Consider the following 24,963-nt stretch of genomic DNA (forward strand, 5'->3'; position numbering starts at 1 on the left):
TCAGCTGGTGCAAATTATCATAGTTCTACATAGTGAAGTCAACAGAATTAAAGACCTTCCCCCGCTAATCAAATTTCTCATTTTAGTTTTCCTTACATTTTTGAAATTTCCTACTTAAAATAACATTCCTTTCTCCTACTACTGTAGGACATCGGCATATGTTTTCCTCTGACCGAAGTCTAATCTTTTAACAAACAAGCTTTCTTAGAAGAAGCAATTGTATAGATTGTTTTAGATTTACAAACCAACTTCTAAAATACATGATTTAATGTCAGAGACCTGACATACTTGGCAACAGGATTGGAGATCATACAATAATATAGAATCTGTTGTTACATGTTTGGCTTTATTTCAAATTGGCAGTAAAATATAGTGCATTTTTGTAGGCACAGGAGTGCTAATAACCCTGCTGTCCTGGCCAAATTCCAGTTTGGTTAAAATACATTCATTCTGCTTATCTAAATTCTCTCTGTAGCTTCAGTTAGATGTATTCTTCACTTCCTTAACCTGTTGTGCAGTGTTGCTTGGCACTGTTAAATAGTGGCTGTTTTTCAGTAGTGGTGGAGTGATTTCTGTCTGTGTTTTCTTTAAAACATTTTAATCTTTGCTATGTAAATGTAAGTGATCAACATTAACAACATCAGAGAACTTCTATAATTCTTCCTGAAATATATATCAGAAATTGTGATGAATTTAAGTAAAAATTATTCTGATAGCAACAGCCAAAATCAAACCCAGCTATTGCAGTATTGGGCTAAACAAAATGCAAGAGAGTTTGAGTCGAGGGAAAACCAATATTAGCATTTGTGGACATACCTGCAAAATGATTTTTCACCACTCCCCCAAACATAACTGACATCTAACTACCATGATCACCACTAACTATGCCCAGGATCACCTTGGAGATTTTGAGGGGAGTTAGTTCTTTGGGATATACCTCAACCTTACCTGACTCATTTCACATTTTAAAAAAGTGTGGGACAGGGGAACTCTTTAGTCCCTCTGCCTGCACTCCAGTGGAGTCCAGCTGCTCATGCTTGGGGCTATGCATGGCTGTCAACATTTTTTAAAAAGTTCTGGAAGGGACAATTGTTCAAGCACATTGGGAGTTTGGGAGTCATGAAGTCCCCTACCACTGGAAGGTTTTATGTGAATTCTGGTGACTTTTAGCATTTGTAGAGAATTTACACATAATAACTACATAATCATTACAGTTTACCTGGGAGGTATTTAAGATTCAGTCTCCATTTATAAAATGGGGATAATAAAGCAGAAAGTTACATAGAAGGCAACAGAGGGAGTCAGTTTCAGGACAGGGCTAGAATGTGGGAATCCCTTGTGAATCCCATGCCTAGACTGCTGTATCTCTCATGCTATTTAGTTTTCTGTTGTTGTAGCCAAAGATCACACTGGCTTGTCAGCCTAGGAGCTGGCTCAGCTTCAGGCCAGCATCTGGAAGAGAGCTAGCAATGTTTCTAGTGCTGTCCCCTCATCAATGAGCTACTGTATCTGAATGCCAACAACAGTAGCCTGGGAGGTATTGCCCTCAGCTGATTTGGGGTTCTCCACAAACTCAGGGACCTGTGGCCAAGATTTTCATTAACCCTAAATGCCAGCACTGGATGAAGGTAAAGGGGACTGAGTATAAAGATATAGGAAAAATCAATGACAAGTTTTCACTCTAGGGATCACTTTAGATTAGTTTGTTTTCAAGACTATATTCCAAGGTAAGGTGCAAGAGGCTATTTTAAAATGAAAGCTCCAATTTTTTCCCCTTTTAAGGTCCCCCAAAGCAGGAGGGAGAGGCCACAGGCTATGGAGGCCTCAAAGGCCAGCTCTGATTAGAGGTAACATTCTGAGCCACTGGCTTCAGTGAATTTGTACTAGTTTAACAGAGCGGCCTATTTGCCCCAGAGGGTTAGTTTGCAGGTTAATCTGACTAGCTAATTTTTTTGCCATAGGTCTGATCCTGTATGCACTGAAGTAAATGAAAAGTGGGTCACTGGTTTAAATGGGATCAGGATCGGGCCTTATATACTATCTGTTACGGTACCTTTGGTCCTGGAAGCCCTTCACCTGGTGACCCTCTTTCTCCTTGAATCCCTTGAGGTCCTTGAGGCCCCTGTTAAAATAAATTTAAAACAGCCTAGAAAATATATCAACTATTCAAACTGATAACAGAGCAATAAGTCTTGCTGTTGGTTTTTAAACACCTCTTTGAATTGGTACATAGTTATAACCTGTTCAAAATAATACGGTAACGTGATAGTCACAATAAATCAACAAAGAAAGCATTCTGGCCTGCAGCTATGACATGCTATATAGGATTATCTTAGTGGCTTACTTATGAGTCATTGAAAATTCCTTCTCTTTACTCGTCTTCTTAATTCTTCCCTCTCCATCCTTTGGTTCATTTTGGAAATTATTATTAATGCTTATTAGCATTTGAGCATAATATACTATGAAGAGAGAACCAGATTAAAGGCCACACAAAATAATGTGGAAGAAGGTTTACGTGAAGTTTACGACTGTGGTATGAACAAAACAACAGCATACTTGCTAGTGGGAGCATAGTCTAGCAAATATGAGTGGGCAAAGATTTGTGCTAAAGACAGGTCCAGAATCTTCATATATTAGGCCTGCTATACAGTGGCTCCCTGCGTCTGTCTGCCTCTCAACTTTATTTTGGGAAAGTGGCAGGCACAGAATGACAGATTTCAGTACGTCAGTAAATTCGAATCCATAGAAGCTAACTGTAGTTGGAGAGGGTCCTGTGTACAGCTTCAGAACTATACTTAATTTTTAGGTGGAGAAAATCCTACTGCCTTCAATAATAAAAAGGAAACTCCCCTTCAAACAGTTGTGCATTTCAATTTTGTAATTTTTTTTTCGGGTTTCCAAAATTTTTTACCAGAATTATGATTTGCCAGAAGAGTTTACAGTTTATAGAGGGCTGGAGATAGTTTATTGTTAAATAATGATTGTAAAGCAAGTAGGACCTGAAAAAGAAAGGAGGGACCCTCAAAAGATTGAGGGCATTGATTCTGCTGTGCCTCCAGTGTGGCATTCCCAGTGAGAACTTTGAGCATGGAGCATGAATCTGGCCCTGAGACAAAAATTGAGCAGAGAGTTCTATTATTGTTTTGCCAGGAGTCCCATGTATAGGTCAATGCATTGTTGCCATAATCTGCTTCCAACTCCTCTTCTCTGTACTAGGATACCCTGAGTGACGTCAGTCCTATACCTAGTACATTGTATGTCTCCTGGTGCACTGGTGCAGCTATGGTGGTTGGCATATGGGGATACAGCCAAGTCTCCGTCCATTCACCACCTCTTCTCGTCCACATGCTCAGAATAGGGGATGTATGACCTCCACAGAGGCTGCTCATTCCCATGTAGCTTCCTGCAATATGGGTAACTAGCCCAGGTGATGAAGGGGGAATCTTCGTACCTTTACTGATCGACTGTCACTAGTGTATAATTTAGTAAAGCTGCTTACTCTGTGGATTCAGAACCCTTCAGCAAGAAGCACTCATTCTTCTGAATGAATTTCTTTTCAAGCTGGGCTGAGGTCAGTCTATTTCTCATCAAATATAGCTTTCTCATTTTAAAGAGAAAATGTTGTATGAAATAATTCTTATAAATTTCTGCCTGTTCATGGGGGAAAAGCTACTTCTGAATAATCCTGGACTATATCACGGCTACAGTGGTACAACCTCATTGAACTGAAGAGAATTTAGCCCAGAGTACATTGAACAGCTTTCTAAACCACACTGATTTGGAAAAGGGATTGTACTTGACTCTGAAGATTGGTTCTACTCTGAAAAGTGACTCTGAAAAATGGTAAAGTGGGCCCCAGGTTTGCCTCAAGTGTTCTCAATTTACAAGTAAGAAGATATGTAGAGGGAAGGGCAGGATTCCTCATTGATAACCCTACAAACCCAGTCATGCGTGGGTTTTTTCTTCATCAGTCATTGATTTTGCTGGCCAAATTATGATTTTTAGGGAGCACAGTTTAAAATAAGGAATTCAAGATAGGTTCTTCAAACAACCAAGGGTGATGAAAGTCATAGACAAGTTCATGTGTATAAGAGAGAACTAGTCTAAAGCTGAAAAGAGTTGGCATAATTTAGCATGCAAGTACTTGTTAACATGTGGGCCTTCAGAGGGCTTCCCTCTCTCAGCTCTCAAACACAGAACATACCGGTAGTCCTGGCTCACCAGCTCCAGGTGGGCCAACAGGGCCTGGTCTTCCTGTCAAGCCAATGTCACCCTTCCAACAAAGACATATTTTTAAAAGCTTGTTTTTTATGTATTGGTATTTGCACGATATATAAACACTTTTAAATCAGGTATCCTTTGTTTGGGCATTTAATCTACCTGAATATAAGTGAGGCAAATCCTAAGTTTCTCACCTCCCTGGCAACACATAAGACCAGTAGATACATCAATAGCTTGCTTATAACCATGGCTTATAACTATGGATATGATTTTGTCATGGTAAAATTGGGCAAAATTCTTGGAACAGTCATGGTAAAAATGTACAAAATCAGGGTATGATCACAGTGGGGCTGAAGCTGAAGTCCAAGCACTACTGCAGGGGATTGAAGCTGAAGAATTTGTGGACATCTGTTAAAGTCATGGAATCTGTGACCTCCATGATCAAATCGTACCCTTACTTATAACCATCTATCAGATCTTATTCTGACTTGCTTAGAACCACCTCTAACATATGTAACTGACAGCCAGACACCCACTTAAGGTTTCTGGATCCCAGCAGTCATCGCTCTTGGGGAGAGTCCCGTGTCTCTCTCCCTCCTGACTGGCATTTTAAGGCTGCACAACTCCCTGCTTTACACTGCAATATCCCCAGCTGCCTAGGGCCAGTGCCTGTGCTTTGCTTACTCTCTCAGGGCTAAGACCAGTGTATTGCCAGCAGTTACAAGTTACCATCCATTGCTTTCTAAGCAAGCACCTTTATTCTTAAGGTTAAACATTAGAGAGAGAACATAATAAAAAAAAAAAACAATAAAAGTTCCTATGCGCATTCTAAAAGCTTACCAGAGGTCACCCATCAACCTTATGGGGCCCTGGTTGGTCAAACTCTTTTCAACCCTTCTGCAAAGGTTGGGGCTCTTGGACAGAAGGCCCTGTCTGTTTCTGGATCAGAACGAAGGCCCTGTGTCAATTCAAGCTCATCCTTTTATATCAAACATCCTTCCTTTGTCTTCTAGTCTCTGGAAAACCCAGTCTGAATCAGTATATGCAAACCACTCCAGAAGGTGGTACCTCTTTAGAGTTGTGATTAAGGTGAAACACAAACTAAATCTCTCACTGATTTTTAGTACCTGGAGGAGCTGTGGTAACCCTCCCCCATGGAGCAGAACACAATCATACATAAACCATTCATAGACTTAGTACAATATGGTTCCCAAAGATATTGCATATGATTGCAATATCTGCCACAGCATTGCTTTGCTTTTATTTTAGAAAAAATGTTTTTCCTTATATAAACTCCATTTTCAAACATGTTTTTGAAACTGAAGCTTGAAATTAAATTTGGACCATGATTCAGACCTACACGTATGCATAAGACACAGCATGCACTATGAGTTTTTTGGTAAGTCTGTGTTTGATATTAACATTTTTAAATTATGATTTTTGATGACAGATAATTGACAAAATAACTGAATGGAGAATCCTTGTGAATCTTAACTCAGCAGAGTTTCAGCAGCTGAGAGACTACAATGTTTGCTCTAGAATGAGATGGTGATAGCAATCCTAGTACAGTATAAACCAGATATAGCCCTTATTCAGAAGGCAACATTTTGTTTACAGTAAGCTCATATTCTTTGTGCCAACTAGCTGGACCACCAAGTGTGTTCAAAACAGAATATTATTTTGTTTGTGACAATGTGTGTGTCTCTATATTCAATTAGTCATGTACTCCCTGGTTTTATTTATCCAATACTATAAAGTGGTGGTTGGTTTTTGTTGTTTTAATCTATGAACATTTTGAATAACTTTGCAGGTATCACAATCTTAACGTTTATTGTACTTAATCCAATGATATATGAAAGATTTATATATTCAGCTGCTGTTGCTTTTGTTCTTTTACAAAGGCATGCACAGTATACTGTATGACTAGCATTTTTACCTTTGGGCCAGGCAATCCTATTCCAGTTTCTCCAGTCAATCCAGGGGGCCCAGGGAGGCCTCTTTCACCCTTTTTAAAAAATAAAAAGGAAACAATTTTGCTTTTAAAACATTTCAAAGCTTTGTAGGTTACTAGAGGAACCAGACTCATGCAATTTGTTTAAAAAGAACAAATTTTGAATATTAATCACAATGTTTTTTTGTTTCTCCTGTTAGGAATTAAATAATTCAAACCCACTGGTGTTGTATCACATTGTTGGTGACCCAATCCATTGCCTTCTCCCCAGGCCCTTTTAAGTCATTCTGTGTAAAAAGCTATCTATTTCCTGCCCTGGTGATGCAAGCCCTGGCAGCTAGATTCAGGCACATGGGTCAAAATGGGATTGCAAAAAGCATTAGAAAAAATCAGTCAGGAGGCTGATGAGCTAATGAGAACTATCAACTCATCAACAGCTAAAGGGCAGAAGGAAGTGCAAGGGAGGAGGCTGGCAGGGGCCAGGGGGTACAGAATCTCAGGATTGTGAGATCTTGCCTTTTACGTCCCTGGAGAGTAGAATAAAGGGAAAGTTTACTTCCAGTTGTATGTTGTAGCACAGAGTCATACTGGTGAACTGGTGGAGAGGACCCAATAAATAACACATTTGTGTCAGAAACTTAAAAGCATCCATCTTGTTTGTGGTGATCCAAAGGGAAGAGAAGGGAATTTGTGATATTACCCTAAAAGAGTTCCTGTGAAAGGTCAAAAGACTGATAATGTAAAAATAGCACCTTCTTATTCAATGTATCTGTTCACGGTGCAGATTCCAAGTCTGATTTGTTTACCTTACTGACACATGTAAGTTCTGATTTGATTTTTACTTCTTGTTGGCATTGCGGAGCCAATTCAGCTATGGGAGAACAAAATGGATTTGATCCCTTTTCATGCATAATCAACAAGATTATTCAATACAATCCAGTGCCAGAATTAGTATTACTAATAAGAATGTACAATCCAAAAGGAACACAGTTTGGCTTTCAGATCCCAGGCTGAATTTCCATGATTGGCACTTACAAGTAAAACATGTTGTTTTCTAAATTGAACACATCTGATACATCAAGTGGTAAGAGACAACAAATAATTTTTGGAGTAATACTGCACTTCAAGTGTTCAAGTACTAGAAGAATGGGATATAAGTCACTATGCTGAAGAGACAATGTCCAGCTGAATCTAGTGTAGTAAACAGCAGGAGTAGAGTAATAGATTTTGCTAGGTAACTTGCAGGGATATTGGATAGATGAATTACTTGCAGTCCCCATTTAGCCAAACCCCTTGAACAGAAGTGAAAAGTGAAAGTGGGGAAGAACATTATTGTGGTATGGATAACTGTATGTGTCTTTTAACCTTAAAAAAGAGGAGATCTTTTTATTCTTGCCTTTGATCCTTGCACACCTTCAGGCCCTTGGTCTCCGGGTAGCCCTTGGGAACCCTGTTAAAACACAAATGTTTTTATCAGAATTTTCCAGGCTTTCAGAGCAAGGGGTTTTTGAGAAACAAGCAATAATTTCCTGCAATCCACATGAAAATCTTTGTCAGAAACACTTCAAAACTAAACACAATTTAAATTCTGCCCTTGTATGCAAGAATGCAGCTAGTGGTGTGTAAGCATCTGAGGACAGCACTTGGCTCTTTCTTAAGCAGAATAAAAGTAAACAGTCATCAGAATTTACCTACATAATCACTGCAACAATGACAATACTGCAAGCTCCTCTAGGTATTAATAATGTAGGGTTTGGGGTAGGGGTGCTGAAACAGGTTTTATAGTGGGGATGCTGAGAGCCATTGAACCAAATTGTAAACCCTGTATATAATGGAAACTACTTCAAGACAGCGGGTGCGGCAGCACCCCCCACATCCCTAGTTTCAGCACCTATGGTTTGAGGGTTCTTTTACAAAACACTGCTCCCAGTAAAAGGGTGTTATGGCAAATTTGATCTGTTTAAAATGTGTAACTTTGACTTTCTTTGGTTGCATATTTTGCATAAAGATGTTCTGATTTTTGTTATTGATTTTTATGATGCACTATAATAAGTTTGCTTATATGACAGATTCTCCTAAAACAATAGGTACAAGAACAGGCCATTTTAAGTCACAAAACCTCATTGCATCCAGTGGGAACAGAACTGATCCAAAATGTGCAAACTGGCAATATTCTGGATTGTTTTAATTCCTTCATAATATGGGAGTATGCTTTATCAATGTACATGACTTTCAATCCCTGTTAGAAAACATGGGCTAGATCTTCAGCAGGTATAAATCTGCATAGCTTCACTGACTTTCGTAGCTCCATTGACTTCAATGGACCTATGCCAGTTTCCATCAGCTGAGGATGGCTGAGCCAATTGCTTTGATTTATATGGGTCACATCTCACTAGTGCACTCATTTATTTCAACAGTCCATTGCCCAGTGCCCCTAAAGGATAAATAAATAAATAAATTAATGGAGATATCCCATCTCCTAGAACTGGAAGGGACCTTGAAAGGTCATCGAGTCCAGCCCCCTGCCTTCACTAGCAGGACCAAGTACTGATTTTGCCCCAGATCCCCAAGTGGCCCCCTCAAGGATTGAACTCACAACCCTGGGTTTAGCAGGCCAATGCTCAAACCACTGAGCTATCCCTCCCCCCTATAAGGCTCTATGTTGTTAAGTTATCAGTGTTATTTCTTTTCCTATATTACTTCTTAAATGAACTACTCGGTTATGAAGGGACAGTGGTTGGTAGGCCTAACATTTTATATGCTTTCTGTTTACTAAAACTTGTTGCATATTTTCATCTTCTGCCTAATCAAGGGTTTAGTCACCTGCTCCTTATTCGGATCAATGAAGACAAGGAGGATGAAATCCTGGTCCTGTTGCAATCAATGGGAGTTTTGCTTTCCCATGGGGCCAGGATTACACCCCAGGCATTTTGCCCAAGTAGGGAGAACAGAATTTGGCCCCAGAAGTGACTTAGAGTTTTTTCCTTAAGGAAGTACAAGGTGACAAGGTCAAATTATTCTGCCATCCTAGAGATGCGGAATATGACACTCTGAATTAGACAAATGATACAAATGTGTGAAATCAATCCTTAAAATATTAAATTTAAAATAAACACATTTTCAGGGGGGAACAAAGTCTCCCATGCACAGCAGGGATCTATACGCTAATTAAGCCAAACTACCTGAGGCCCCAATTCATGAATAAATATATGCTAAGTATTGCCCACAGCATCAGACATGACAACAGCACAGTTTTTCCATTGCTGTGGGGTCTCTTCTCCTGCATACTCTACCGTTTTTGCTAGTCAATAATCAGAGAACGAAAATATTCAGTTGTCTACATTGAACTCCAAAAATCCCTGTCAATGTTGCAATGAAAGAGGATAAGTGTGTTAGACATGGAATATTTTGAATGGGACTGGCTCTAGAAGTCTAAGCACCTGAGGCACCTCAGCTGGGCCATATACTGAACTAAAGTGATTTCAAAGCTTTGCAAAGCACCAAGGAAGCAAAGTATGTCTGTGCTGTTTGTTACCTGTAGACCTCTTAATCCTGTGTGACCAACTGGACCTTCTGGACCCTGAAAAGCAAGAAGAAAAAAGTGCCTTGAAAAATCTAAAACTTCTAAAATATATTTGGATACATTAAAATATAGTACAAAGAACATCAAGAAAAGAAATCAAGAAGTCAACAACTTGCAAGAAAGTACTGCATAAATATGAAAACTGGGATACAGTATAGTAGTTAAATTATAGTATGAGAATGAATTTGAAGTCAGATACCAGGATCCTGCATGGTCAAGTTTTACATCTATTTAATTAAACATGTTTACAACTACCATACACTGAACCTTCAAGCTCATTGCTGGAATTAAAATCTTGGTTTTTATTTTCATAGTCATACATCCCTCAGTCCATCTTCCCCCTTTAAAAGTGGGCCTGATTCTGCTCCTGCCAAAGTCAATGAGAGTCTTGCCAGTGTCTGAAGTGGAAGTAGGCTTGTGCCTTAAATGCAACAGAACTAAAATATAAGAGCAGCTGGAATAATTATTGAAAAATTACCTTTGTTCAGTTTATCTTTATTTGATTGACCTTAAAATTTGTCAACTGTATTCTCCCTCAGCTTTATAAATAACATTTACACTAAATCTACCACAATGTGCATTATTCAGGGATACCACATTTTAAATCTCAGGCAACTGTGTCCCATAACTTCTCCGTACTCCATTTCCCTGTACATTAGGAGAAAAACAATGTTTTCCCTAAAGTATAATAAGCAGATAGATACTTACTCTGTCACCTTTTATCCCTGGAGTGCCACAGTCACCTCTTTCCCCCTTAGGAAATAAACCATAAATATTCAAAAAGTTTACTTAGCATTACAAGGATATTTTTATTCATTACATCTTCCTGCTGGAACACACGTCCCAAATGCTACAATTTTTCATGAACAGCCAACCAAATGTGTTGACGTGTATATCTAAAAGACAATACCAACATGTCAATAAATGTTCCTACTGAAAATCATACCTTTTCTCCTTTGTAGCCAGATTTTCCCTGGGAAAAGAAACAAAGAAAATTGGAAGACATTTCAACCTGATTTATGTAAATTAATTGTGACACTATTACATAAGCTGCAACTCCATAGTCTTTATATAAAAAACATAAAATTTCTAATAAACGTTCAGATACAACACTGGATCTCTGATTGAGGTGGCAATACGGCTGTGTATATGACAGCTAGCTACAATAATATATATTATTATATGTACAAAATAGCCTATGTCAATGCAATTTTAAAGTGAGATTTTAATTATACAAAGGCTTGAGCTCTAGAGGTAAGGTTGACGCTCCCGTAAATGTAAGCATATTTCTGGAAAGGTAGAGGTGGTGTGGGCATAGTGAGGACATCAAAGTTTGAGACTTGTTGCAAAACTTTTTTAAAAACTGGAGGAAACTCAGCCTGGGGGGAAATGTTCAGTGCCCTGCACACAACAGTGCAGCTCTGAAAGAACTGCTGTCTTTTTGTTTTTACAATCCTTGTATGATAGTTGTATGAGTGGAAAGGCTACAAAGCTGAACCCAGTGTTAATAACTACAGGTGGCAAAATGAAACAATGCAGATATTCTTCTTTCCATTGTAAATCAGGTTTCCAGTCCTGCAAGGATATCTGTCTGTGTAGACCCCAATGGCTGTGTGGAATCTCACTGATTCAATGAAAACATGTCAGTCATGTGGCTGGATCAGGGACATAGTGACAACTACGTTATTGGTAAATGTTAATAATTCATTATAACAGGAATTCTTAAACATTTTCATAGACTGTACCACAGTGTTTTGCAGATCACCTTCCCTCACATTCACAGTCACAAGCACTACCGCCACTGCCATTTATGATCACATACTTCCCCTATGCCAACTATAGCAATATTTAAATGGAAAAGTAATATTTTCCTCCTATTTAATATATTAGGTTGTCTTTTAAAGCAATTGGGCCTGTGTTTCACAGGAAGTTAGAGTAGATGATCAAAATGGTTCCTTATGGCTTCAAAAATCTCTGAATCTAACAGCAGAAAACTTATCACTCCCCTGATTTTTGTGTCCTCTGCAAACTTTATCAGTGATGATTTTATGCTTTCTTCAAGGTTATTGATAAAAATGTTAACTAACATAGGGCCAAGAACTGATCCCTGCAGGATCCCACTAGAAATGACCCTGCTCATTGATGATTCCCCATGTACAATTACATTTTGAGATCAATCATAGAAATGTAGGGCAGAAAGAGACCTCAAGAGGTCATCTAATCCAGCTCCTTGTGCTGAGGCAGGACGAAGTATACCTAGACCATCCCTGACAGGTATTTGTGGAACAAGTTCTTAAAAACTTCCAGTAATGGGGATTCCACAACCTCTCTTGGAAGTTTATTCCAGAGCTTAACTATCCTTATTGTTAGAAAGTTTTTCCTAATATCTAACCTAAATCTTCCTTGCTGCAGATTAAGCCTATTACTTCTTCTCCTACCTTCATGAATATGCAGAACAATTGATCATCATCCTCTTTATAACAGCCCTTAAAATATCTGAAGATTGTCAGGTCCTTCCTCAGTATTCTCTTCTCAAGTCTAAACATGTCCATTTTCTTTAACCTTTCTTCATAGATCAGGTTTTCTAAACCTTTTATCATTTTTGGTGCTCTCCTCTGGTCTCTCTCCAATTTGTCCCCATCTTTCCTAAAGTTTGTTGCCCAGAACTGGACACAATATTCCAGCTGAAGCCTCACCAAAACTGAGTAGAATGGGACAGTTACTTCCCATGTCTTATATACAACACTCCTGTTAATACATCCCAGAATGATAATAGCTACTGTTGACTCTCTCGTTCAATTTGTGATCCACTATAATCCTCAGATCTTTATCAGTACTACCACCTAGCCAGTAATTCCCTATTTTATAGTTGTGCATTTGATTTTTCCTTCCTAAGAACTTTGAACTTATCTTTATTGAATTTTATCTTGTTGATTTTAGACCAATTCTGCAATTTATCAAGGTCATTTTTAATTCTTATGCTGTCCTCCAAAGTGTTTGCAAACCCTCCCAGTTTGGTGTCATCCACAAATTTTATAAGCATATTCTCCACTCCATTATTCAAGTCATTAATGGAAATACTGAATAGTACTGGACGGGACTGACCCCTGCGGGACCCGACTAAATACCTCTCCCCAGTTTGTCAGTGAACCATGGATTGCTACTTTTTGAGTATGGTCTTTCAATCCATTTTCACCCACCTTATATTAATTTATTCTTGACTACATTTCTTTAGTTTGCTTATAGAATGACATGTGGGACTATGTCAAAAGTCTTACTAAAATCAATAAATTTCATGTCTAGAGCTGCTCCCCATCCAGGCCAGGCTGGTGACCCTGTCCAAAAAGAAGCCTAACTCTGATGGGATTCAAATCCGCATCCTTTGAATATCCTCTCAGCTCTAGAAAGCCAGTGCACTATCCATTGTGCTTCAGAGCCTCTGTTAGTTAGCAGGCCACTAATCCACTTAATATGTGCCCTATTAATTTTATATTGTTCTAGTTTTGTAATCAAAATGTCATGCAGAACCAAGTCAAGCACCTTAGAGAAATCTAAGTATATTACATCAACTATTACCTTTATCTACCAAACATGTAATCTCATCAAAAAAAGATATCAAGTTAGTTTGCCAGGATCTATTTTCCATAAACTCATGTTGATTTGTATTAATTATATTACTTTCCTTTAATACTTTATTACTTGAGTCCCGTATTAGCTGCTCCATTATCTTGCCTATGATCAATGTCAGACTGACAGGCCTATAAATTCCGGGTCATCTCAGTTATCCTTTTAAAATATTGCACAATATTAGCTTTCTTCCAGCTCTCTGGAATTTTCCTAGGGTTCTAAGACTTATTGAAAATCACCATTAATGGTCCTGCAAGCTCCTCAGTCAGCCCTTTACAAATTCTTGGATGCAAGTTATCTGGACTTGGTGATTTAAAAATGTCTAACTTAATAGCTCCTGTTTAACATCCTCCTGAAATACTAGTAGAATGGAAAGAGTGTTAGTCATATCCTGTGATGATGTCTTCTGTTTTTCCCCAAATACAGAACTGAAATAGGTATTGAATACTTCTGTCTTTTCTGGATTATTATTGGTAATCCTACCATTTCCATTTAGTAATGGACCAATACCATAGTTAGGATTCTTTTTGTTCCTAATATACTTAAAAAATCCTCATTCTTATTGTTCTTAACTCTGTTGGCCATACTTTTCTTTTTCTGTCCCTTTGCTTCCCTAATCAATTTTCTTCAATTCCTAACAAGGAAGATAGCACTGGCTATCTGCATTACATTGTAAACTGAATATATCAAATATAAAAGACTAAACCATTTGAGGGGAGTATATAACCCCAATGGATGTGTGTAGTTGTGGACTCCCATTACTTTTAAATAAGAGTTAAACACATTCTTTAAACAACAATACTCCTTTTTAGTTTTTCTAACTTTTATTTCTTGTGTTAATGAATCACTGGATGATGAACTGGAACTGAAAACTCTGCTTGGCTATTGTAATGTTTATTACAAACATGGGATAACTTCCTGGAAGTAAATGAACAATGTAATGAATAGAGAAAATACTGATTTCCTTTTTACCTCTGTTCCATCTTTTCCTGGAATTCCATTGAGACCTGCCTCCCCCTATGAAGAATCCAACGTCAAGGTCAGTGAAACAAGGAAAATGTAATGTTTTAAACTGTACTTACATTGTTCTCTTTAGTATAATTTGGTACATAGTAAAGGATGCATACCAGCTCCCGCTTCCAAAGTTTTAATTATATTATATGCAAGATACTAATATAGAAGTTCTGTTTGCAAATTATATTAATGTGTACTTTACTTCAAGAGAAAGGGAAGACTAAATAACTTAGATGAACTATCCCAGTTCATAAATGCTAAGTACATACATTATTATTCTTTCAGTTCAAATGAAAATATTGGATGTTTTTACTAAATCTTTAAAAAGTCATGCCACCTTTACTCCTTTCTGGCCAGGACCCCCATCATCACCTGGACGACCCTTTTTTCCCTAAAAACAGCACACACAAAAAGTTATGTAATAAAACAGTCACATATCATATGCCCCACATCCCAAACTCTGTATAAATCATTCAGTACTTTCAGACAGGTTCAAGTAACTTCACCGCAAAAGGAGTTATTAAATAAAATGATTTTATTTGGCAGTATATGCAGTGCTTTAGGAATTATATTTTGGTCATTTGTTTCCTGTACATTAAACAAATCAGTGTAATCATCACAGATGTCAAACAGCATGTCTGCGAGTGACATGCCCATCGCCACAGAAAACCTGTTTTCTTCTTAACATTTCTGTAAAGCACCTAGGACTGATTTAATCTGAAAAACAGATGAAAATGTTTTTGTAGCGGTCACAGTTGTTCATTTTAGCACTGTTAAATGATGCATGTTTGTACTGAACTTTTTGAAATGTATGGCTTCATATAAAAGATACCCGTTTCTTCAGGTAGTGATATCTTATTGTAACTTAAACTAAAACTGCCTAATATATATTACTTTAAACTAAGAGTGCTATTCTATAGAAGGCAGAGGCAGTAAAGTTTAGTGTTTTTTAACAGGTCCACTGAAAAAAAGTAGTCAAGACTGCTGGGTTCTATTCCTAACTCTGCGTCAGACTCTGAGACCTTGGGCAAGTAATATAGAATCCCTTTATACTTCAGTTTGATTTTAATTTGTATAATATTGGGCTGTTCAAGGCTTCAAGATTCAGTTTGACAGCTAAACCCTGCAGTTTAGTTCATCAGGACTGGTAATGAAACAATCCTGCATCTTTGCTTGGAGGGTCTAGTTCTATGTACTCTCCAAAGAAAGCCCACTCTTCTCTACATTTACCTCAAGCCAGTTCACCCTCCAGGATTTCCTTTCTCTCCTTTTCTCTCTTTATCTCTTGCCTCAAAGTATCTCAGTTTTTTATACTCCTGATTTGGAGCTAATGAGAGTCATCTGGTCTGGCTGTCAGACTGAATCAGTAGAATAGCTCTGCACTTCCATAGAGATGGAGCGTCCTTTTTGCCCTCTAAACAAATTTTTTTGTTTTTGTTTTTTTTTGGGGGGGGGGGGAGGGCGAGGAGAGGGGTTGGTACATCTGCTATGACCAAAGAAGATCTCTGGCAGATCGTAAATCACACAGCTGTTCCCTTTTAGAGAGAATGTCACAGGAGGAGCTCATGAATAGCAGGCAAGCTCTCCGCACATTTCTCATTGATCTGACACTTCCACACAGTGTAAGTACAAAGAAATACTTATTATAGCTCTAACTTTGTGTCTCATGGATCAGATTCAGAGGATTAATCAGAATGTCTAGAACAAATCTAATCGCAAATTACGTTATGCGTTATTCACTAAGACAGAAGGAAAATGAAAAATGACAGCTACTTACGGCAGGGCCAGGAAGGCCTCTTTCCCCTTTCTCACAGTTACATGTAGGAGCTTGGGGACACTTTGAATGAAAATGTTCACAGCAAATCAGTGCACTTTAATGGGTAAGCCAGAAAACATTGCAACATTTCAGTTCCCATATAGTTAATCTACAACCACCAATGAATTACTTCTGTAGAATAAACAACTTTGTATCTTTTAATTGCATTCAGTTACTTTACCACTCATGAGTAATGTGGTCATCCCACACTCAAGCCAAGAAATCCTTTATATCACATCACATACTCACGACTTTGCCACAACCCCCTTGCAAGGGGTAGCATGTTGTTGTGCAGGATGGTGGTGGTGGGGAATGTAATAGCTCTGTGCTGCTCAACCCCCCTTACACAGCTACCTGTTGTATGGGTAGCTGGTACAGGGGAATAAAGGGGCACCATACTTTATTACACCCCTTTATTCCATTGCACAGTCATGCAGGATGGGTCATAACCTGGTCTTATATAAATGCATAAATAAAATGCTTATACGCAAATTAATATAATCTAATTAATAAAATGAATTTTAATAAATGTCCTGCATTTTTTCTCTTTACTTTGCATTTATATTGTTCCAGTGGATCACTGATCCACAGTGATTAATGTAGTTATTTTTTTTATGCTTTCAAACCATAAAATATGAAGACTCAATACATGTGGAAAAAGTTTTAAGGTTTTAAAAAATTATTTATTTGTTAAAATTTAAGACTTAGACAAGTGGGAACCCACGCATCATTGTTATCTGAATATCCCAGATAATGTGCCTCCCAAGGACAACAGCATGTAATCCATTGTAGGGTTTTGTACTGTCACACATCACCATCCTATCTGAATGCCTAGAGGGAAATTTGATTAGTATAACAAGATCCTTAGAGGACTTCCTGGAATCATTTGGCTTGTCTTCCCTCTCAGGTTATAGGAAGCTTTGCTTTAGAGCAGGATTTTTTTGGAGAGGTCAGGAGAGGAAAAGTTACTGTCAATGTCATTATTCTTTTTATGGTATTTCTTGTTGTGTGTTGGTTCTCAGGGCCATGGCTTTCATTTTCTCTGTGTTTATTTTCAACCCTACTAATTGTGCACAGGCCTGGAGATAATTTGTTTTGCCCTGCATATCTCTATACATATGGAATAGCATGTTAATGTCATCTGCAAATCCAATGTCCTCTAACTTCTGTTTGAAAATCCATTTTATGTCACTTGGCTCTTCTATGGTCTTTCTTATTACCCAATCTACTGCCACAAAAAGATTGTGGGTGACATAAGACATCCTTGTATGACCCCTGTAGTAACGTGGAACAAGAAACACCAATAATACTTTCCAGGATGGACATAAAACAGTTCCAGTGTTTCACATATGTTGGCAGAATTGTAAGTACACCAGGTGGAACAGACAAAGACATTACAGCCAGAAAAGCAAAAGCCAGACATGCCTTTGTAACTTTAAGGCTGATCTAGAGAAATAGAAATCTTGCCCTCCAAACTAAACTTAGAATATTTAACACCATTTTAAAGTTGGTCTTAGTCTATGGTTCTGAAACTTGAAGATTTATTAAGATGCTAATATCTAAACTCCAATTTTTCATAAACGGCTGCCTTAGACAAAACCTCTATCGGATATCCAGAAAAAAAAAATCACAAATGAAGAACGCTGAAGGAGGCTGAAAGAGAAGCCAACAGGACAGGAGATTACAGAATGAAGATTGAGATGGCCATGAAATACATGGAAGAAAGATACAAACAATGTAACAAGACAGGATTTGGACTGGAACACCCAGGGGAAAAGATGACAAGACACTTCAAGGATAACATGGAAATGCACAATAGAGGCAGAATTGAAAGCTATCAAAATGACATGGAAAGAAGCTTAGACTGCAGCAAGAGATCAGTAAAGATGGAAGGCTGTAGTGAAGGTCCTATGTTCTGCATGGAATAGAGAGGCATAACATTATATATATAGTGTTATTCAATTATAAATATATTGCTGTTACGTATACAACAGAAATAATTTAATTAACTATCTAATCGCTAAGAGAATACATAATCTTATGAAAACTTATTACTTTGGCTTTATCTGATATCACTATATATTTGAGATATTATTCCCCCTTGGAATATGTAAAGTATGTCAGGCCACAGAAATCTGTAGTTTCTATAATTCTTGTAAACTATTAAAATTTAGAAAGAAATAAAGGCTCCAATCCTGCAAACACTAACACATGAAACTTTACTCACATGAGTAGCCCCACTGAATTGTATCCCATTATCAACACCCTGAGTTATCTAGTTCCTCATACATTATTTTTCAATTACATGAATATTTATTACATTACATATACTATTTACAGGACAGCATGATTAAACAGTAATTCTCATATTTTGTTTACCAGTTAATTACTTACCCCTTCTTCAGCCAGATCTTTCTGTGAAGATAGACATTGAAAACAACATTAGAAATTACAGGTCATAATCCACCTATAGAGGAAAAAATGCATGTTGCTATCCAGAAAGCTAAGATTGTTGTCTCTATCTTTGATTACAGTGAATGACATCTATTCTTTGTTCAGCAACTAATTAACACAATTTCAAGTTATTAAAAGACTTCCATCAAATTCTCTAGTTTATTTTATATTTCAGTTCCTATTTTGTAATGTTAACCCATACATAAGCATACACACACTAACCCTGTTAGTCAAACCAATGCTGTCAGGAAGTCTACTATGACTCCAGTGATATAGTAAGTAATAGCAACAGATAACAATAATAACTAGTCAGCAACACTCCAAGTACACTTATTTTACATTTTGCAACACAGTGGAAGAGATTTAGATACATACAGCTTGTTTCAAAGTTTACTGAAATCAATAGAAAGACTCCCATTGATTTAGATGGGCTTTTGATTAAGTGCGTAGAGAAGATTAAGATTTCTACTTTGTGGTTTGAGGGTAATATCTATAGTGAATCATTGAGATCTAGGTCCAGCTCCTCAAAGTTATTTAGGTGTCTAACTCCCAATGATTTCATGGGCCTTGGGGACAAGGCAATTATGATATGGCATGCTATCAATCATACTTATTTTTAGGTTTTAATATGGCAGAGTGTAGTAGGTCCTAGCCGGGGCTCGACCCTTCCGGGCAGGAGGGGAGCCACACCGACTCACTACTCTGGGAATAAGCAGTCAGTTAGTCCTGAAACTCCGGCTCTTTGGTGCAGAGTCGGAGCAACCACAGTTAAAGCTCAGGAGCCCAGGCCCTGGATCAGGGCGGGGCAAACACAGTTAAGCTCAGGCCCTTGTTTGCAGGGGCTGAGCGAGCAAATAGTTCAGAGGCCAGGCCCTGGATCAGGGCGGGGCAAACACAGTTAGGCTCAGGCCCTTGTTGCAGGGGCTGAGCGAGCAAATAGTTCAGAGCCCAGGCCCTGGATCAGGGCGGGGCAAACACAGTTAGCTCAGGTCCTTGTTGCAGGGAGCTGAGCGAGCAAATAGTTCAGAGCCCAGGCCCTGGATCAGGGCGGGGCAAACACAGTTAGCTCAGGCCCTTGTTGCAGGGAGCTGAGCGAGCAAATAGTTCAGAGCCCAGGCCCTGGATCAGGGCGGGGCAAACACAGTTAGCTCAGGTCCTTGTTGCAGGGAGCTGAGCGAGCAAATAGTTCAGAGCCCAGGCCCTGGATCAGGGCGGGGCAAACACAGTTAGCTCAGGCCCTTGTTGCAGGGAGCTGAGCGAGCAAATAGTTCAGAGCCCAGGCCCTGGATCAGGGCGGGGCGAACACAGTTAGGCTCAGGCCCTCGTTGCAGGGGCTGAGCAGGCAAATAGTTCAAGGCCCAGGCTTCTGTAGCCGAGCGTTGGGTGAGGGGGAAGCCTGCCACCCGTACGGAGGGTGGCAGGGGGGAACGCAGGCCCACCCACTCCACTGCGTTCCAGCCCGGGGCCCTAACAGCGGTTGCTGCCGCTGCTGGTCAGTGGGGTATCCAGACCGCAACACACTGACATAGGCTCACACTCAGTTGCAGCCGGACCGGGGTCGGCTACCCCCGGGCTACTTCCGTGATCCCCCTCACAGCCTACCTCGGTCGTTGCGCCGGGATCGGGCCAGTCCACCTGCATGGGCTCCTCTCTGCCCGGGCTCGGCGGCAAGTCTGGTAGCTCTGCCGGGAAGTCCGGCCAATGGTCCTCAGGCGGCTCCTCTGGATAGCAGCAGGGGCTGAGGGGTTCGGGTCCAGTCTCACCCTCAGGGTTAGCGGGGTTCGGTTCCCAGGGGTTCTCCCAGTGGCGGGCGTGAACGGGCTCCGGCGGCTCCTCCTCGTAGCGGGCCCGGGGTAGCTCAGGCCAGCTAGGGTCTTCGACGGTCTCCTGGCCGGGAGCTCCCGGCCGCACGTCTGCTCCCTGTGGTGGCTGGCCGCCAACTGAGCTCTGGCGGCCGGCCTTTATACTTCCTGTCCCGCCCCTTGACTTCCGGGGGGCGGGGACAGGCGGTGGTGGTCCCACCCACTCTGGTGCCGGCACGTGGGCTCCCTCTTCTGGGCAGGAGGGGAGCCACACCGACTCACTACACACCCCCCCCCTTAAGACTGGCTCCCGCCTGTCGGGGCCAGGTCCTGCCATCTCCCCCATGCGGGATAGGAAGTCCGCATTCGTATGGTCCTTACCTGCTCGATGCTGGACCGTAAATGCGTAGGGTTGTAAGGCGAGGTACCACCGCATAATGCGGGCATTATTATCTTTCATCCGCATTAGCCACCGGAGGGGGGCGTGGTCTGTGACGAGGGTGAACGGGGCCCCGAGGAGGTAGAAGCGCAGGGCATCGCAGGCCCACTTCACCGCGAGGGCCTCTTTTTCCACCACGGCGTAATTCCTCTCCCGGGGGAACAGCTTCCGGCTGAGATATACTACGGGGTGGTCCTTTCCCTCCACTTCTTGGGACAGGACTGCCCCTAATCCTACGCCGGAGGCGTCGGTCTGCAGGATGAATGGGCGTTTAAAGTCTGGGCTATAGAGAACCGGCTCCTGGCAGAGGCACTTCTGCAGTGTCCGGAAGGCCGCTTCACATTCGGGGGACCATCGTACCTGCCGGGGGCTGTCCTTCGTCAGAAGCCCAGTTAAGGGTGCTGCGATGGTCGCGAACTGGGGGATGAACCGTCTGTAATACCCAACGAGGCCCAGGAACTGCCGAACGTGCCGTTTGGTTGATGGGGTGGGACAGTCCAGGAGGGCCTGGACTTTCCCGACGAGGGGCTTGACCTGCCCGCCCCCGACGGTATAGCCGAGATAGTTGGTCTCTTGCCAGGCAATCCGGCACTTTTTGGGGTTGGCGGTCAGGCCCGCCTGTCGTAGGGACCTTAGGACCGCCGCAACCCGGGGCAGATGATCCTCCCAGCTGCGGCTATAGATGACCACGTCGTCTATGTACGCCGCCGCATAGTCCTGATGGGGCTGCAGAAGTTGGTCCATCAGCCGCTGGAAGGTGGCTGGGGCTCCATGGAGACCGAATGGCATCCGTGTGAATTGGTACAGCCCCGTTGGAGTGGCAAAGGCGGTCTTCTCTTTTGAGGTCTCCTCGAGGGGGATCTGCCAGTAGCCTTTGCTAAGATCTAAGGTGGTGATATACTGGGCCTCCCCCAGGCGGCCCAGTAACTCGTCTACACGGGGCATCGGGTAGGCATCGAAGCGCGAGATGGCGTTTACCCTCCGAAAGTCGATGCAGAAGCGGCGGGTACCGTCCGGCTTGGGCACCAGGACCACCGGACTACGCCACTCGCTCTGGGACGGTTCGATGACGCCCAGAGCCAGCATGGCTCTTACTTCCTCCTCGACCGCACCCCGCATCCGATAGGGCAGGGGCCGGGTCGTCTCTCGAACCACCTTTCCCGGCTCGGTCTGGATGGAGTGTTTGACCAGGGACGTGTGGCCCGGTACGGCCGTGAAGGTTCGCTTGAAGGTTTGCAGCAGGCAGTTAGTCTGTTTACATTGCTCTTCCGTGAGCGATTGTCCTAATTGGGGTGCCGGGGGGTCATCCGTCGAGGGTACCTGGGGTCCCAATTCCGGCTCGGGCGGGCATGGGTTGATTAAGAGGCCCTCCCGGTCCTGCCACCGTTTCAGCAGGTTGACGTGATACCGCTGGGTTTCCTTCCGCTTGTCCGGTTGCCGCACCTCGTAGGTGACGGGACCGACCTTACGCACGACTTCGTAAGGTCCCTGCCACCGGGCTAACAATTTTGACTCACTAGACGGGAGGAGGAGTAGGACACGGTCTCCTGGTTGGAACTCCCGGACTTGGGCTCCCTGATCGTAGGTCCGTTTCTGCCGTTCCTGCGCCGTCTTTAAATTTTCGCGGGCCAGGGCTCCGGCCTGGGCAAGGTACTCCTGTAACTGGATGACATATTTCAGGAGGCCCTGGGCTGGGGACGCTGACTGTTCCCAGGTCTCTCTCATCAGGTCTAAGAGGCCCCGCGGTCTGCGTCCGTACAGCAGCTCGAAAGGGGAAAATTTTGTTGAGGTCTGCGGGACTTCTCGGATGGCTAGCAGCAAGGGTGGAAGGAATTGGTCCCAGTGGCGGAGGTCCTCTGCGGGGAATTTCCGCAACATGCTTTTCAAAGTGCGGTTAAACCGCTCCACCAACCCGTCCGTCTGCGGGTGGTACACGGACGTCCGGAGTTGTTTGATGCCTAAGAGGGCACAGACCTGTCGCAACAATTGGGACGTGAAGTTCGTTCCTTGGTCGGTCAGTATCTCTCTAGGCAGTCCTACTCGGGCGAAGATTTTCAGCAATTCCCCCGCGATAGACCGGGCGGTAATACTTCGCAGGGGGATGGCTTCGGGGAACCGAGAGGCATAGTCCACCAAGACCAGGATGTATTGAAACCCCGCGGCACTTTTCGGGAGGGGGCCCACGAGGTCCATGGCGACCCGTTCAAAGGGCGTCTCCATCACTGGCATGGGGACCAGGGGTGCCTTGGGGATCCCGGGCGGGGCGACCCTCTGACACTCTGGGCAGGAGGCGCAATATTCTTTCACCTCCTGAGAGATTCCTGGCCAAAAGAAGCGCGCCAGGATTCGAGCGAGGGTCTTCTCTCGCCCCAGGTGCCTGGCGGCTGGCACATCGTGGGCCAACTTCATTACCGCCCGCCGGTGACACAGGGGCACTAACAGTTGGGTTTGTGGTTCCTGGGTGCGGGGGTCACGGTCCAGGCGGTAGAGCCGGTCCCGGCGTAGCTCAAAATGGGGCCACAGGGTGGCCCGCTGGGGGTCCACAACCTTCCCGTCTACTGCCGCGAGCTGCTCGTAGAAGCGGCTAAGGGTGGGATCCTCTCGCTGGTCCCGACAGAAATCGGTATCGAAGCGGGGCTGAGGGGCCGGCTCCGGCGGCGGTCCCGCTGCGTCCGTGTTGTCTATCTCGGTCGCTGGACCCTGCTCGGGGGTCTCGGAGGAGGACCCCAACCGATCAGCCTCCAGGGCCGGCGTGGACCGTAGGACTTCCTCAAAGGCCGGCCAGTCCCGACCGAGGATCACAGGGTATGCAAGATGGGGAGCTACCCCAACCACCAGGTGTCGGGTGATCCCCGCGATGGTTAGGGGGACCCGGGCGCTGGGGTATGGTCGGACATCCCCATGGATGCATTGTAGATGAATACATCCGAGGCGGTTATCACCCGGCGGTACCAGGTCCTTACGGACCAACGTCTGGCCACAACCCGAATCGATCAAGGCCCGCGTAGTCCGTCCTCCGACGGCTGCCGGGACGGTCAGCTTGGGGTTCATGGCTGGCCTGGCTCGAGTGTGGCCCGCCCACACTTGCCCATAGCTGCAATCCATCTCCGGACAGTCTTGCCGGAGGTGTCCCATCTTCCCACAACTGAAGCAGGGTCCAAGTTCAGGTCGTCTGCTCCGGGGGCCTTCCCGGCTTGGGCTCCGGGGGGGGCTTCGTCGAGCCCTTGGGGGCCCCTGGCCCGGGGCCACTGGTCCGGTCCGAGGAGCCGGGTCCGCGTGCCGGGTCCGGGTCTCGCGGCGGGGTTCGGGCCTCGGTGCGGGGGGTCGTGGTCCGCTCGGGGGTTCCCCTTTCTTTTCGCCGCGGGCTGGTTCGGGCCCGGGGCGGCGGAAGGTGGGTCCTACCGCATCTTCGGCGGCCAGGAAGTCCTCCATTAGCGACACTGCCTGGGCCAGCGTCGTCGGCCGGTGGCGAAGCACCCAGGCGCGCCCTCGGGAGGGTAGGGTGTGCACGAACTGTTCCATCACCACCTGCTCGGTTACCTCCTCCGCCGTCCGGGTGCCGGGCTGTAGCCACCGTCGGCAAGCCTCTTTTAAGGTTTGGGCCACTACCCGCGGTCGGGCCCCGGTGGGGTAAGTCTGGCCCCGAAACCTTTGTCGGAAAGTCTCGGGACTGACGTCGAGGGCGTCCAATATCGCGGCCTTCACCAGGTCGTAGTCCCGTGCTTCCTCAGCCGCCAATCCACGATAGGCCACCTGGGCCGCCCCCGTCAGGTAGGGGGCTAAGAGGGTAGCCCACTGGTCCCTGGGCCACCCGGCGACGAGGGCTACCCGCTCGAACGTGACCAGGAATGCCTCCGGGTCGTCGTCTGGGCTCATCTTAGTCAAGCGAAGGGGGGCAGCTAACCGCGGCATCTCCGCAGCCTCCCCTGCCGGCCCCGGTGCGGGGCGAGGGAGCGTGACCAGCAGCTGCTGCAGCTGGACTCCCAACTGCCGCACCAGCTGTTGCTGTTGCTCGAGCTGGGCTGTGTGCTGCTCCTGCTGCAACTGGAGTTGGGC

General features: G+C 43.6%; 1 protein-coding gene across 4 annotated transcripts in view; it reads right to left on the reverse strand.

Moving 5' to 3' along the window:
• The window catches only part of LOC128845807 (collagen alpha-1(XXVIII) chain-like), a 66,464-nt gene that overhangs the window by 33,935 nt on the left and 7,566 nt on the right, over positions 1 to 24,963 (reverse strand). For all 4 annotated transcript variants that reach the window (XM_054044861.1, XM_054044859.1, XM_054044862.1 and 1 more), the window contains 11 exons: positions 18,607 to 18,627; positions 16,174 to 16,233; positions 14,734 to 14,787; positions 14,355 to 14,399; positions 10,702 to 10,728; positions 10,464 to 10,508; positions 9,708 to 9,752; positions 7,569 to 7,622; positions 6,158 to 6,226; positions 4,205 to 4,273; positions 2,054 to 2,122 (listed from right to left, as the gene is read on the reverse strand). In XM_054044861.1, coding sequence (XP_053900836.1) covers positions 2,054 to 2,122; positions 4,205 to 4,273; positions 6,158 to 6,226; positions 7,569 to 7,622; positions 9,708 to 9,752; positions 10,464 to 10,508; positions 10,702 to 10,728; positions 14,355 to 14,399; positions 14,734 to 14,787; positions 16,174 to 16,233; positions 18,607 to 18,627 — 558 coding nt within the window. The remainder of the gene's footprint in view (positions 1 to 2,053; positions 2,123 to 4,204; positions 4,274 to 6,157; positions 6,227 to 7,568; positions 7,623 to 9,707; positions 9,753 to 10,463; positions 10,509 to 10,701; positions 10,729 to 14,354; positions 14,400 to 14,733; positions 14,788 to 16,173; positions 16,234 to 18,606; positions 18,628 to 24,963) is intronic.

The sequence above is a fragment of the Malaclemys terrapin genome, chromosome 11 (assembly GCF_027887155.1).
Source record: "Malaclemys terrapin pileata isolate rMalTer1 chromosome 11, rMalTer1.hap1, whole genome shotgun sequence".
Taxonomy (NCBI): domain Eukaryota; kingdom Metazoa; phylum Chordata; order Testudines; family Emydidae; genus Malaclemys; species Malaclemys terrapin.